The sequence below is a fragment of the Pezoporus flaviventris genome, unplaced genomic scaffold, assembly GCF_033815535.1.
Source record: "Pezoporus flaviventris isolate CSIRO_AGI_PZ_B2104156 unplaced genomic scaffold, CSIRO_AGI_Pfla_v1 ptg000213l, whole genome shotgun sequence".
In the NCBI taxonomy this organism is placed as follows: Eukaryota; Metazoa; Chordata; class Aves; order Psittaciformes; family Psittacidae; genus Pezoporus; species Pezoporus flaviventris.
The window spans coordinates 2869758-2886376 of record NW_026892761.1 but is presented as its reverse complement, the minus strand read 5'-3'; the positions used below and the strand labels follow the sequence as shown (position 1 = coordinate 2886376).

The window sequence follows — 16619 nt, the reverse complement described above, 5'->3', positions numbered from 1 at the left end:
AGAAAATTTAATCACAACCTCATCCATAATGTCACATCGTCATCAGACTGATAATTGAAATGCCATGTGAGGGATTATGAATAACCCTCTGTTTATGAAGATAGCTTTCTGATTATCTCTATGTCCTGTGAGTAACATGAAATATGATTTGTATTAGTGTACATGGTCCTTGCCTGAAAGAAACCAACTGGGGCTCTGCAGAAAACGTCCGATTTCTTTTACCTTTACTATTAGTGACAGGAGATGTTGTTAAGTGACGTTATTGCCACAGCTTTAAAGCTGCACAGTAAGGTGAAGCTTTGCATACAGACCCGTGCTGTGTTCTGTGGCAGCACAGGGAGACATTGCTTGCAGTATCCCCGCAGCTGTGCGGGTGCTATAAAGTATTCAGCCCATGATTTTAGTAAGCAAACATTGATTTATCTAGACTCAATATTAATATTTCAGACCGTATGCTCTCTGGGGCAAGAAATGTATCTTCCAGTGTTTACCAAACACTTAGTGCATTTGGGATGTTAATGAGAGCACACTTCTGATTTTGGCTTGTTACAAAATATTACATCCTTGGATATCTGACAGTTACACATTGTGCATTGCACTGGATTATGCAACAGCCCGATTTCTAATGACATTTGGTTTCAAAAGTCCATCTAAATATTTACAGAGCGTTGTGCTGAGGGGCTCTCTGCTCCAGCCCCGAAGGTGAATGCTCAGTTGAGATACTCCTGAAAGCACACAAGAGCAACAGGCTCTTCTTGTGAACAAGTGTATGTGTTACTGACACACGTGGGATGCTGACATACGTGTGCTGCTCACACACGTGGGCTGTTACCACCCTTTGCTTCCAAATATATGCCCTGCTTCATTACTCAGTTCATACCTACGTGGTCCAGGCAGTCAGAAGATGATGCCCTGCACTGTCGCTGATCTCCCTGCTGGCCCTGGCCATGTCAGCTCTCCCCTCTGAGATGGCACCATGAAGACAACGTGCCTGAATGCAGGAGATCACTGAAGACACCATCAGCAGAAACCAGTAAGTGCCCCGAGCCTCATTTATAAACTGTTTAATCCCTTATTGGCCAATAGCTTATTTATGGGGATTAGTATGAAGGAATGGACTGGGTGATCTCTATGCCTATGGGTTTGTGCTTGTCATGCCACCCAAAAAAGCTGAAAGATGACCAACTCAGAACATTTCTGCTACCAAAGTTGCATGACCCTGACTCCATCCTGTCTCAGGAGAAAGAAGTTGTGGTGTTTAAGGTGGTCATCCATTAGAGACAAGCTTTCATCTAGGACTTGTTTGGCCTTTGCTGTCCTACACAGTAGGTGTGATTCCACCACAGATGATGGCATCTGTAGTGGCACATTTAATGAGTAGCGCTTGCTACCCCTATGGAACAAAGTCCCTGCCTTCCCAAGGCACGCATGGGAAGGGTGATGCGCACCCAGCACAGGTGGGCTCTGCACACCATCCTCCCATGCTCACATGCAGAAGCTGTGCCTGCAAGTGGACAGTTACAGCCACTTTCCCGGGATGTGCGTGGTTCACAGGCTTAACCAGTGTTACAGCTCCCAGGCACCTTCTCCCCTGTGGGCCGATCCCTATTAAGTGTCTAAGAGCATCGTACCACTGCCAGGCGATGACTTGTTCCACTGACAGATGTCCCTGCGAGATACTTAAACTCTGAGCTTCTAATCCTGCAATTACCCATTAGGGAGGTCATTCCACATGTACTGACACAGCCAACCTGGGTGGAGATTGACAGCTTTCATTAGTCCCTTCCTCTTCTCCAAACCTGGGATGGTATCTGACTGAGTTTCTCTAGACATAAGGTGCTGGAGCGGATTCAGCTTTGCGGTGATGACAGGACGCTATCTGTTACTCTTTCATTGAACAGTTGGGCCGAGTGCTGCTTTCCTTATTACCAAGGGTAAAAAAATAATGAGTCATTATTAATGGTTGCTGGCACATGGGTAAAGTTCAAAGGTGTTGGGTGAGGGCCAAGTTACACACATAGCCATGGCTGCACAGACACAGACACGCTCTCCTGTGCGGGTCTCTCTCTGCATCTATGAATGTAAGCGCAAACAGTGCTATGGGGACAAAGCTCTCCGGTGTGTAACAGGGCTGATACAGGAGAATGCTTTTTGTGAGTCCCATTCTGTAAAAGTCCTCATCTGAAGGTGACAGCAGCACAAAATGGAGGTGTTAAAGAGAACTGACGCATCACATAAACTCCAGCTGTCGCCTCCAGTCAGCGCCTCTTCCCTTTCCACTGTCTGGCCCTCTTCTCTTGGCTAATATCCCTAATGAGTAAGACTGAAAACATTCTTTTCTCCTTTTGCTTTTGGCTTCAAAGGTTGATCTTTGTTTTTCTTCCTTTCCTTCTTTAAAGAGCCTTATTTCTCAAACAAGGAGCAACTGAAACCCAGAAGTCAGCTGTTTGCTGCTTGACCTGTTTTTCTCTAGGAAGCTTGTCAGACACCTTTTGGATGCTTTTCTGTGTCCTCCAGGTAAACACTGCTCCAGACCCTGTACTTAGTGCTTTTCTTTTCCTCTCCCAGTCCTTGTTTAAAAGATCAGCTTTGAAGCCTTTTTATCTTGCTGCAAAAAGCCTGATAATACTTGGAATCAGAGGATCCTGACCCAAAGTCTTTAAGGTCACACTTGGGTCACATCACCTAGCCTGAAACAAATCATCTTTGCTGTATTTCCTGTGTAGTTCTTCTGAACTGAGATGAGAAGATTTGTTTGAGATGCTTCCCAGGTACCAAATTATTGCATGGCAGATACTAAAAGCATTCCTGGCTCAAGTAAAGTGCCAGTAATGACCTGTCTCCCTCTGCTCTCATAGCAGGGTACAGACGCTCTCTCCTGCCTAGGTGTAACCCTGTTGTGATTCACTCAGACTGCTAAAACGGATCCCCTTCCACGTAGAGGCAAAGTATTCAGAACCTTTGGGATGTTTAATTTTGCTTCCCGTGTGTGTAAGTTGAATGTATGTGTGTGTACATGATCATGGGCTTAAACAGACTGCTGACAAACTGACCAAACAGGTATAAAAGCATCTCCATCAACAACTACATAGAGACACTGATCAATCCATCACTATACATCAGGATGTTATTTTGCCCAGAGAAATAGAACTCCTTTAAATCAGTTTCTACTCTTTTCTCAGGGTGCTGTATTAAACTACCCAATAGTGAAGACTGTCACTTACTAAAGTCTTATTCTGTTCAAGTAAAAATGCTGATGAATGCGTGTAAGTAACCTACTGTATTTCGCTTTAAACAGCTCACCATCAGTTAGAGACCAAGGAATGCAATGAGAAAACATTGCAGAACTGGTCCCATGATGCTGGTTTTGTTCCAATAGTGGCTAGTTTGAAAACACACTTTGCTTACTTACACGAGCAACACACAGAGAAGAGTTAAAAGTGGCACGTTATCTTTCCAGTGACATATTTAGCCAGTTATTCAGGCTATAATGAAGCTGTGTAATGAAGTCAATGTCCTTGAAAGTTCTTCATCAATTTTTTTCTCATCTGTCAGCATATCCACTTGCCGACACAATATTAATTAAACACAACATTTCCTGGAGTGTTGAAGTGAAGTCCCATCACTGATAATGAACAGGTTTAGGAGAGTCACATCCCAACAAAATTACTTTTTAAACCAGCCTTATTAAGCAGAAAATTAGACCTAAATCACCCTACAACATCCTCATTAAAAGCCACTGATCCTTGGCTGCTTCTATGTTCTAACATCTTTAATTAGCAAACTGCTAGTCTATCTGCCATGCTAAATGCTATTAATCTTACCTTTCATTTGCTTTCTCTTAACCGACCATTTGCCCGCTTCTGGGAGGCACAGGCTTCCACCAGAACTCATTTCACTGTGTCTAACGTCCTTGTAAGGATGACAAATGCAGCAGTCACGGGTTAACAGGGATGACTCTTCCCACCCTCACTCCATCACTGGATCCAGAGTCTGCAGATCTCTTGGCTGGCAAATTGCTGTGTTGGAGGGGAAATTAAGACTATTTTCCAGTAGATACATATGGAATGCTGCTGTCAAGCCTTGAGAGCAAATGGCAGTGCATCATGGATCAGTGCCCTCTCTGCTGCCCTACTTAAACCGGGGAAGAGTTATGGACATCAGTTAAACAATCTTCTGGGTGTCTGTGAAGGCTCCACCCATGGAAATGAGATGCTTTAAAAGCACAATTGCATTCTAGAATCATAGCTACTCAATCTCCAGCCTCTGAGTAGCCTCTACAAAGCATGACAGCTTCACAGCTTCCTTAGTATCTGTTCACGGAAGCTCCAGACTATATCAGGACAAATAACATACTGCATTAGGCCACTTTCACATTACATTACTCAGATGTAAGCATATAATGCAGTGCTGTACTATGCATTTCAGAAATGCATTAGTATTTGCTGTGTTCTCAGGTGCAAAATGCCACCTTGCATGTGAAGAGCTTTCTTCCAGTTCACAACTATAGGATCAGGACTTTTCACTAGGTTCAGGCTGGCTTGTTTTTGAACGTGTGTCTGTGCAACACCTTCTTATAGCAAATAACATCACTATGCTCAGCTACAGTTGCTGGGCAACAAAGAGGTACAAATTTGACCTCATCCACTCAAATACATTGTGTGATAGATTCAGTTTGCCTGGGTGTCAGTCTCTTCTCCCAGGTAACAAGCAATAGGGAGAAAGAAAACGGCATGAGGGAGGTTTAGATTGGATATTAAGAAAAATTTCTTCCCCCAAAAGGATTGTCTAGCACTGGGACAGGCTGCCCAGGGCAGTGGTGGAGTCTCCATCCCTGGAGGTATTTAAGACACATGTAGATGTGGCACTAAGGGACATGGGTTAGTGGTGGACTTGGCAGTGCTGGGTTGATGGTTGGACTTGATCTTAAAGGTGTTTTTCGACCTCAACAATTCTATGATCCTGAAGTCAGTAGGATTAACACTGCATGTCCTGCACTGTCTGCAACCGTCAACTTTAAGATCCTAACTCTGAGGTTTGCCAGTATGATTTGCTTCATTTACCCCTATTCATTTATCTCTTTCATTGTTATTATGCCGTATTATTTAGTGACCACACTTGCTTCCCACAGACATAAACACTTTCCCTCGGCAGCTTTAGTTAAACCTGCTTTTAATTTCACATTGCCTTGGGTTATTCTGACTGCTGATGGGCTGCTTCTTACTGGGGCCAGGTTATTCTGACTGCCAGGAAACTGCAACCTTTTAAGCTCTTGTTTTAAGTCCTAATTCTAGCACAAGGCAGTAAGACGAGGGCTGCTCTCACTGTGTTTATGTGTCTGAAAAACAGGCATCTATTTTAAGTTACCTGTGTAGCTTCTGCAGTCAATGTCAAGAGATAAGCATCCCCAGAAGGCAACTTGTCCACCTATTCTACAGTGACACGAATTACCCTTGGGAAACCGTTATCTATTATTCTTCAGGATGGAGGCAGCGCAGGCTTAATTAGCTGTCTGACTTTTAGCTGTTGAGTTAAGCACAATAATCTGACTCCCAGTGAGTTTCTCAGGCTGGAGCAGATGAGTCACGATTCATATGCAAGAACCATCCTTGTGAAGCTGTGCTTCTCTAATGAAAGCCTTCTCTCACCCCCAATATGTTTCCATTATCTTGCCATCAGGAAATAATTCTTGCTCCTGCACGCAAAGACACACGACATGCTCATTTACCCATGCACATGCGAAACCAGATTAACTACTCCATAAATTAGTCAGAAGATTTTCCCAGAGAAAATGAAGAGGAAAGATGGAATTTCCACTTCTCAACTCCTGAATGAATGACGAGACTTTGTCTGCTCTGTCCGTGGCCATCTACAGAGATACTAGAAAGCAAGATCACTGAGTTGTGATGGCCAAGTTTATGTGAACGGAGGGTCTTCAGTCTACCTCAAGCTATACATGTTTTTACCTCAATGTTAATCATATTTGGGTTAAACTCCACTATCCTGTGCCTTCTATTTGGGGTGTACTGGTCTCTGATTTTAACACCTGAACTAAATGAAATTCAGGGTAAAACCACATCCGAACTGACATCGAGACCAGAATAAGCTTTTGGTCTAACTCAAATAGAGTGTTTCAGGCTGGCAGCTCAGATAATGTAGCTAATGAAATGTAGGCCAGTAGCAAACAGGGTGAAAGTCATTCCAGAGTCATCAGAAGATTTGTGACAAGAAAAATCAGCCTTTGCCATGATCATATTGGTTATGGGGCATTCTTCTTTGAGCCAGACGTCCCTCACGTCACTGAGGCTGTGCCACCTTCTGCTGGCCAAACCTAAACCTGCAGCTGCTTGGAGGAGCTTTTAGAAGCTTTTAGATGATATTAAAGTGCAAAAGATGAGCGTTGCTCCAGTTGCAGGACCTGATGAGAGTTATGCTGTGGAACATACCTGTGATGTTCAGCAAATGAGCAGACATGTCAGGGTTGAATGAAGTATCTTCTGTGCCTTACCTGGTCACCTGGGTTGTCTCCTTTTGACCACATCACTCCTCATGTCATTGCCTAGCAGAGTCTTCAATGCCATTGGGTAGGTGAAAACAGTTATTTCATGTCAGGCAACTAAAAACAGCCACTAAAAGTGTTTCAGCCAGCAGAAATGCATGCGTGCTGTCAGCAATGTTGGGCATTACACAGGAATTTATGGGAAGGGCCAGAGAATAGAAATGAAGTGCCAGAAGTTGACTGCCCAAATAATGCTGATCACAAAAAGTGAATTTCATGAGGCTGGCACTTGTCTCATTTGAAAATGAGAAGGGTCCCTGACGTCAGGAGAGTAATACTGGGCAACATTAGTGTTGGAAATGGATTAACTCCATGGTATGAAAACCGAAAGTTGGGTGTTTAACTGGGAATTACAGGTGTGTAAGTATAATCACCTCAAGATGGGTGAGAGCAAACCTGGGCTGGCTCAAAACCACAGGCTGGCTGAAGTAGGGATGCGAGTGTATGAATAAAAAGAATCCCTGTTAAAAGTGCCCATTTTCCTTGGAAAAATAAAAACAACGAGTTGTGCAGACAGTGGTAATACCTCCTCCTCCCGCCATGTATCAGTCTTGCTCCCTGGGATCACCGGGTTTGTGCAGGACTCTCTCTGAGGTAGGACCCTATGGCTTAGATGGTGACACTGACAGAGAAAGCCATCTTCCCCTGTTGCAAGGCAAGAAGCGAAGGGTGTTGAGACAGGAGCTCAGAGAACCACAAAGCTGCATTTTGCAGTGAGGGCATGTTTCTATAGCAAAGCATTTCATAAGCTCTGGCCCAGTTTCTCCCCTGAGGCTCGTCTGTGCTCAGTGCAAGACGAGGATTGGAGAACAAAGGTGGCTTGAAGCCACCTTTATGCTTCTCCACTCTGGAAGCAGCTGGGGACTGGCTGGTCCCCAGGGTAGGTTCAAGTCGCCTCAGGCTATTGTAGCAGCAGGAGACTGCTAGAAAATAGCCAAGATGAAGCTACACCTCCTTTCCCATTGGCTATCACTGCTCCAGAAGGAGCCAGGAGGTGACTTGGGTGACACCACTGCCACAATAAAGGCTCAATCTTCCCAGAGCCCCCAAGTATGCTGAGAGAGAGAGAAATGTCAGCACGAATGCTGCCGAGGAGGCAGCGTGATGTGCAGCTGATTTAGGAAAGCAGCAAGCTTCGATCAACTGAATTCAAACCCTGAGAGCCACTCGCTCAAGTCAGTGTGTGTCCACGGGCAAACGCCTTGATCTGTCCTGTGCCTCAGGGCAAGGCAACTGCAGGAGGAAGTCAAAAGCAGCAGAATTTCATTAAAACGATCAGATGCTGCTTCCAAATTTGGTTCAACTCCAAAACCAAAACCCAGTAAAAATCTCGATGTGAATGCTCTATGTGATGGAGAATTCATTTCTCACATATTGATATAGAAACCATTCTGTCTGAGGCTGGATCGGAATCCCACCGAGGGCAGAAGCATTTACAGGGGAGATGATTTGCAAGATCAACAAGCAGTCTGGTCTTAACAAGTGCAAACAAGAGCTCACAAAGGAGAGGAAAATCTCCTGCCTGAAAAGGGATTTTGGTTATGGTGACATAAAACAGACCCCCAAATGTCTGCAAAGAAACACTTGAGAAAAGATGCTCTTTGCTGCACAGCCTCCCCCAGACCCCAAGAAAAAAGGGTATTTTAGAGCTGCTACAAGCAAGCACCTGAAAGAGGAGTCAGGTCACACAGGAATAAGCTTACCTATGCTGTGCAATCTCCTCGTACCAAGATTATTTTATACAGTGCCACATTCAATTGCAAAAAGGACTGTTAGAAGTAATAGAGCTCCTGTAACTAAAGTGTTTCCTGTCCTCAAATCTTCCAAGAAACAGATTGAGGCAAGAAAGGGGAAGAAGCCAAAGGGGGAAAACTTGCTAGAAGTAAAATTCTATTGTCTTGGACACTGGAAAGGATGCAAAACTGAGCCAGAGGCCTCCCAGTCAGCAGCCATTTTAACATTTGGCAAGAGATTCTCATCTTTTTCCCCTACAGCCCCAGTTCTGCTGTAAACACGGAGCGCACCCACTATGGCTGTCAGCTGCGTGCTTTGCTTTACACTGAAGTTGCCAGGAGATAAAACACACTTAAGGTAATTCAGTTCTCAAATAGGAGGCATAAGGATTTCTTCATGACACCTCTGTGAGGAGCGCCAGGCATGACATTTACTTTTAGCATATCAATAAAAATAAGATGCATGCATTTGGAAAGTAGGAAAAGCAAAGAGGTACCTGGTCCTCTGCTGTGCTCACTGCAAAGCTGCCAGAGGCAGAATGAGAAACCAACACCCTGTCTTGTCTGAAAACATCATTTCTGGGTATTTTAGGGGTAAACCGAAAGGATGAACAGTATTATTCATAGGTTTGTCAGGTTGAACAGGTCAAAGCCATTTTCCAGGAGAGCAGAGGTCTTTGTGCAATGACACTGTCTGTGCTACCATCAAATCATAGAATAGTTAGGGTTGGAAAGGAACTTAAGATAACCTACTTCCAACCCCCCTGCCATGGGCAGGGACACCTCATGCTAAATGATGCACAAAGTTTTATGCAGACAGAAACCACCACCAACTGATGGAAAGGAGACAAATCAGGTAAATCAATGATAGAAACATTCCTTCAGGCACAGGTGCAATACACCCGAAGACAAATACGCAACCACATATCCTGCCCATGGATGTGCATTTTACACAAACACACCTGCACACACCCCCACATTTACCAGTGTAGCCTCATTTTGGAAGCTTTTCTCTTACGAATTGGCTGCCGCTTGCCTGAAGGCAACTACAAGCACCATAAATTCTTTACTGGTACCACAGAAGAGGAAACACTACTCCAGACTCCAGAAAAGTTGAGCACTAGTAAATTCCGATGAACACCATTACTGTGATTACTGTTTGTGCAGAGATATGCCCGCCTCAGTGTCATTTCTCATACTACATCAAGCAAAGGCTGGTGGGGACCTAGTGCTGCTGTCGCCCAATTGAATGTGACCTTTTTTGGGTTGCGGTCGGGGTTTTCCTGCTCCTCTGGGAAAGCGGGAATGAAACGACTCAGTGAAGACCCTAAGATGCAACATAAGCTTTTAATAAGTGCAGGAAATAAATAGATGAGCTTTTTGCTTTTTAATGTCAGCACTGTAACTGTCCTGTCATTTGCAGGGGAGGGGGGAAAGGGCTAAACATATTGGGAAGTGGTGAGTTTTAAACCCCATAATGATGGCGATAAAAATCTATAATGTCAGTTGCCTTGTGGCAATCAACAAACATTTCACATTATGCTTGCATCTTAAGGTTTGCGGCCAAAAAACCAGATTTGCCTCTGTCTCATTAAAATAACGAATGCAGTCCGAATGGATCTGCAATGATTCACTGTACGTCACACTAAATCACAACGCTCCTTGGAGCCAACTGACTATGGCCTCATTACTTTAGACAAAAGTGGGCTTGGAGGAAAAACTGGGGTGATGGTTCTTTGCTCAGCCATGTTTTTCCCTTTGAAATACTTAAGGCAAAAGAGCAGAGAGCTTTTTTTTCCCCAGTGGCAGCTGAGGGAGGTTGGGTTATATTCATAGTACAAGTCCGTATCGATGTACATAAACACACAAAACATTAGTGTTAGCACAGGGAAATAGAAATAAAGCAGATATAAATGGCATTAACAAAACAGATTTCAATGAAGATGAATCACTGATGAAAATAAAGACCTGAAAATTAAAGTAATGTTAAATAATAATGAAATTATGTATTTTTAACTGTTTCACTGAGGCAGGGAGCTCAAAACCCATCATGTTCTCCTTCTCTGTTGTGTAAGACATCACACATTTATCTTCTGCAAATTTCACCAACTTAAGTATAGCAACAAAATAAAACCACACATTTTTTATATCTGAAATAACTTGGCTAAATATCTCTACAAATTAATTTAGCACTAACACTTCATCTCAATCTATTTGGCCTGAAAGAAACTGAGAGCTATGCTCGAAACGGTTCAGCATTTCAGGAATAAACATCAACTGAAATTTCACTCTTAAATGAAGCTAAGAGCACTAAAATGAACTGGATTGTTTTAAAACTCTATGTATTCATAAATACAAATAGAAGTAACTATTTGAGGTAATGGGTAAAAGAATTAATGTGAATTTTGACTATGAAAAGATAATTTCATAGTGAAAATCCTACTTCAAATCATCTGAATAAATGCCAAAGATTTCAAATACATTCTTTGTTTTGATAATTGCTTCTATTTTCTTACACACATACACTTTAGTCTAAAAAAAAAAAAATGCTTGACATTAAGCTGTTTTCTAAAGAAAAACCTCATGCAAACATTTCTAATTTCATAGCAAAATATTTTGTTATCCATTAGGTATTTTTTATTTCAGGTAGAAGGAAAACTGCCCGAGAAGCATTCCTGGAATGACCGATTTCAATGTTATAAATCCCTGGATTTTTCATCTCCCTTTGAACGAAATGCCAAAGGGGATTAAAGACTAAAGAACAAATCACAAATTTACATTATTAAAATTACTGTAATCAAGAGTGTTTTCTAGCCTTAATCAGGATTAGCGAAAACAAAAACCCCAACTTTTCTCCTGTGCAACACTAATCAGAATTCTATCAAATGCAAGATAACAAAGTAAAAGTGGTTTTGACAATTCAAAATATGGGTGGTATATCCTAGTATTCTTTAAATGTGGTTTCACTTGTTTGAGACCAGAGCAGTGATTTCTCTGCCGACAATTCACACGGCAGACAACGAGCACAGATATAAATAAATGTCCGTAACACTGCAAAGTCCAACCTCTAGCTTTAAGGAAATACACTTGTTTGAACACATGCTGTAGGAACAGGAGGGGATATGTGCAATGTCGAATGCTTGGGTTTGTTCTCCTAAATAGTAAGCTAAATAATCCGAGTTGTGGAAAACAACTAGAAACCTGCCACTGGTGAGAACACAGCCTTGTGGGACACACAGGATGGCTCCCTTGCTGCTGACCTGCTGGCAATAAGCAGGTTTGGTCTCAAGAACCTTGAGAGCTTTTAAGTGAGGTCTTTATCCATCATGCCCTATGCTTACAGTTATCTTACAAGGCTAATACAGTAAAGGGATAAAGCTTGTACAGATTTTTCTGGTCCTCTGGAGCCTCTTAAAGGCAGCATTATGTTGGTTTCAGAAACCACCACTGTGCCCTGAAGCATCAGGCCCCATCTTGCTGCCACTAATAGCGCCAGAAATGCTGCCAATTAGTAAATCGGCCGCAGGATCAGATCCTACGTACATTTTACCCTTGTAAAATGCCAACTATGATTTTAAAATGGAAATTATGGATATATGCAAAGAACAACTTCAAAAAATTATCTGAGAACATTGACCAGTTTCTAAAGGCTCAGAAACAAGCTCAGCATGCAGCAATAGTCAGATACAGCGGCAGCACGTCAGAGTACCGGTTAAAGAACAAGGAAAACCACATGGCTCTTGGCTTCTTTTGAAGAACTCCAACTGATCTAAGGTTTTGCTGGTGTCTGAAGTAGACAGTCACCTTCCTGGCCCTCCATCTTCAAACCTGTTGCTTCTCTCTATTTGGTTAAACAAGATTTTACCTTGCAAGCTCAAGGCTGCTCATGTTAAATCTTGACTGACACAGTGCAAACTGACAACAGTTTCCAGCTCCCGATTAGTAAGGTTATATATACTGGTTAGTAAAACCTTACTTTTGGTTAGTGAGTAGAATTATGCAGCTTAAAAATTACTAATATACAGTGGAGCATTTTCTCTTTGCATCTCCTCCTTATAACACCTCATGCTGATCGTTCTTGCAGTTCAAAGAAAAACTAAGTGAGGTTAGAAAACAATATATTATCTTTAATTGAAGTTGGCATTATGCTTTCTTCAGAGTATGAACATACCAGGATAAAGAGTACGTTAGAACACATGATCTGTATTTCAATTCCATCTGAGCACATACCATAAATCCTTCTTGGAAAAAGAAAAAAAGCAGGCATCATAACAAGAACACTTAAGCAGAAATAAAAAGACCTTCAGCATTTTGAAGTCTTCCCTTTATATTCTCTGAAACATCAGCAGGAAGCAGACACTTAAAACCTTACATGGTACACAAAGTAAGCTGTTTTTCATATGCCAGAGAAGGGGAAAAGCCAATAACGAGTTACAGGATCTCATCCTCAGGATAACCATGCACATCTGCAAGGTTAGAAACCGTGCTTCACACACACAATAATCAGGTGCTGGTTCATACCCTCCCAACAAAATCATCTTTCCAGCAGTATTAGGCATTCCCTTGGCAGTAGTTTTACCAGCAGCTCAGCACAAAGCATAAATCACATCGACACAGATTCTCCCTGTCAAAGGGAAATGCAACGGGCTCAGCATGGGATTCAACTGAGTGAGAAGAGTTAACATCCCGCAGGTCTGTGGTGGGTAGAAGCAACTCATAGCTCCGAACTTTCAGATTAACTGAGAAGTCAGGCAAGTTTTATTTTGATATTAACATGTTCATCACAGCAAAGGTTACGATTGGATTTGTTGCTTTTGAATTAACTCCCCTGTACTTTAAGGTCGACTTTAACCATGATTTACAAGTTTCTCTAGCATTGCTTTGCTACATTCTACATTTCTTTTTTAACACCTAGCCTTTTAATGATACTTAGACACTCAAGCTTGCTATTTTTCCTATCAAAGTTCTCTTTAATGCAGGTTTTATCTCCTACATTTGAAATTCCTTGTTCAGCCTCCTGAGATTTTTTAATTTAAAGTGGGCTCTCACATACTCCAAGGACTCTCCAACGGCGTATTTTTAGGATTCTAGGTAGATACAGTAATATGAGGAAGCTTTTTACTCATGTAAATTATAGGGGAAAAATTAAACCCTCATGATACTAAAAACCATTGTTCCAGAAATAGCTTGTCTCTAAGGCTGTGAAGACTTTTTTTAGGCTCTAAAATCAGCAAGCCACATTTGTTGCCATACTGTTTTGAGAAAGAAGCAATTCTAAATTCCATTATTACTAGTGCAAGTCTTTACCCAAACTCAACTCCTATTTAATATTAAGCTGTTAAATACTTTATTCTCCAACTATTTCAGTTTTGGTGAGAAATGAACAATTAAACTAATCTTCACTTAACTCTTCCCAAGTGCTCAATCTTCTATAATTTTAACCAGAAGTAATACATATTTACCGAAACCTCACCATTCTCTGCTAAACTGACCTTTTTTTTTTCCTCCCAAATATTATGTAGCAGCAACTCAGTCAGCAAATGACCTCTGCTGATTTGCAGTTTCCAGCCATTTCTGCTTCAGCAGTGGTTTTGGTCGGCTTCTGCTTCCTCAGATGCCTTTGAAAGAGTATTTTCAAGATTTGCTTTTATGGAATAAATGAAAAGCACTACAAATAAACTGTTTGTAAAACTATGCTGTAAAAAATGAAATTAAGATATAAAACTGGAAACATGCAGGAACCAGTTTTAAGCATCTGTCTTTATGAACGAGGCTTGATCACGCACTTGGTTTTCCAAACAAAAAATCTTTTGGAAATGTATTAATTAAAATTAAGTGCCACGGACAAGCAGCTTTAGAGGGATGGCAGTCCTTTTCACATTAGCATAACACTAGCGACAGGCATGGAAATTGGTTTAATAACCCTAAATAGTTACACCCTGCTCCTAACACAAATGGCCACGGACAGCTCCAGCCCCTCAGGCTGCGACTGTACCAGTTTATGCGGTTGCTCTGACATTGGGTGGGTATTCCAATCTGAACAGAAATCACTGGATGCACCTTAATTATTACTATTATTATATAGTGATTAGTGAAGCATACAAGGCACCAAAGCGTTAGACATCATAAACCAGAAAATCAAATTAAACCAGCACAAGCAACATCCGTAACTTCGCCAGCGAGGGATTCACTGTGTAACTTGTACTAACACAGTCAATACTTGGCTAGACATTAGTTTAGTCGTGATACTAAGTGGCCCGAACCCCACACACAAGTCTAGGGTCACGCTGTGGGAATAACAGAAAACAAGCTAAAGAGATAAGCACAGTCTTTAAGCAATTTCCTCCCCAGCCACGACTTACATGGGTGTCCACAGAGCTAAGATTGATGCTATAATACCCCCTTTCAAACACCACTTTCAGGGCACAGCGTTCTCCCACAAGCATCAAAATACAGAAGCTGAATCTCTTTCTACTTAGCTCTGTCAGGCATAAACAACATTTACGTGCTCACGATTCATGCGAAACTGGAGAAAAAACAAATCCTTGCCGATGAGGAGCTGAATGTTCACAAGCTTTTTCCAAGTACTCCCATCATTCACCTAACTTCACCACGCTGCTCCTCTGCAAAGGACTGCCTCCACTTTACCTTCCTTCAGCAGAGGTTTTGCTTTGACTGCCAGCTGGCTTTAGAGACATGTAGGACAGAGAAAGTGGTTATTCATGTCTTTTATTTATTATAAATACATATAAATACGTTAAGTGACCTTTTGCTTTTGTTTATCATGATGAGCAATGACTTTGGAAAATCACCTGGAAAACTTCACCAAGATGAGAAACAGGCAAAGAGCAAGCAGTAGATACAATCACAGGTTCCTCTCAGTTCAAAAACAGGCTGGTTTTTTCTTTTTAAGAGAAAAAAGAAAAAAGAAGAAAAAAGCATCTTATTTTGAAGCATGTACAGTTTTACCAAGAGCACCAAACTTTCCCCCCCCCTCCCAAAAGCTGACCAAATGACATTTCCATTTGGCTTTCTGGGTGCAGTCCAAGCCGAGCTGGCTACATCCCCCCACCCCCATGATTCTGAACCGTTGCATAGTTTTGCAGCTGGATTTTGCTTCCCTCCCTCCTTTTAAGCTATGTTTTAAACACAAGCTGATCAAGACCAAAGAGAACTCGCTGGGGTTTCCATTTCCAGATCAATCTCTCTCCCTGTTTTCCTATAGTTTAGTTTAAAAACTGCTCAAAAACTTTGCAGATCAGAGCAAGCAGAAAAGCAACATCACGCTCACAGTCCACTAACAGGCTGGGAAGGAAATAACTCTACAGATGGGAGTTGCATGTGTGGAAGGGGAGCTAAAAGTTGTAAGCGGGTGCTTTTGGGGTCCACATAAACTGCCAGACATCTCCAGATGGGGCGTGGGGACAGGGGTGTTTTAAGAGAAGCGAACAGAAAGAAAACCCAGACTTAACTGATGGTGGGAAGCCGGGGCTGATGGCGGTGGAAAGAAAAGCGCACAGAAAAAAAAAAAACCCAAAAAATAAAGATAAATAAAATAACCCCCCGAAAGCCCGCAGAAGGCAGAAGTCAAGGCTTGTCGTTACAGTGTTTGCAGAGGGAGGCGGCTCCTGTGAAGGCAGTGCATTTCTCGGGGCAGCCGGGCAAGGCCGCTCCGCCGAAGGGGTACACGGCCGACTGTGCGAAGGGGTTGAGGGTGGCGGGCAGCGGGGCGCTCAGCGCCTGGCCCTGGTTCAGGTAGGCCACCAGCCGCCGCATCTCCTCCAGGGCCTGCGCCTGCATGAGGATGTAGTTCTTGGCCAGGAGCAGGGTGGCGATTTTGGAGAGTTTCCGCACCGAGGGGCTGTGGGCATAAGGGATGACGGAGCGCAGCCCATCCAGCGCGTCGTTCAGGTCGTGCATCCTCCGCCGCTCCCGCGCGTTGATGCTGAGGCGCAGCGAGCGCTGCTCTTTCGGCTTCTTACCCAGGGCTCCCCCTTTCAGCTTGCCCTCTCGCTCGAAGCCCGCGCCGCCCTTCACCCCGGCCTCGAAGCCGTCCTCCTCGTCGCCGCTCTGCTCGCCGCTGCTCTCCGCCGACTTGCCCAGCGCTCCGGGATGGAAGTCCGCTCCGCCGCCCCCCGGGTAGGCTCCCCGCGGGCCCTCCGTGCCGCCGCGCACAGCCCCATAGGCGAAGGCGGACGGGCCGTACCCCGGCGGCAGCGCCAGGTACGCTTCTCCGCCCAACGACTTGAGCTCGGCCATGGCCTGGCGGGGAGCGGAGCCGCGGCCGCTGAGGAGGACGAGGCGGCCCCGCCGAGCCGCGCTGCGCC

General features: G+C 43.4%; 1 protein-coding gene across 1 annotated transcript; it reads right to left on the bottom strand.

Moving 5' to 3' along the window:
* Positions 1 to 15004: 15004 nt before the first annotated feature.
* On the bottom strand, positions 15005 to 16606 carry BHLHE23 (basic helix-loop-helix family member e23). Its single transcript, XM_061441708.1, has one exon. It carries the CDS (start codon positions 16549 to 16551, stop codon positions 15880 to 15882), a length of 672 nt encoding a protein of 223 aa, XP_061297692.1. The 5' UTR covers positions 16552 to 16606; the 3' UTR covers positions 15005 to 15879.
* Between the last annotated feature and the right edge of the window lie 13 nt (positions 16607 to 16619).

What these genes read in the sequence shown, in the direction of transcription:
- BHLHE23 (XM_061441708.1), bottom strand. Translation starts at nt 16,551, where the DNA reads ATGGCCGAGCTCAAGTCGTTGGGCGGAGAAGCGTACCTGGCGCTGCCG.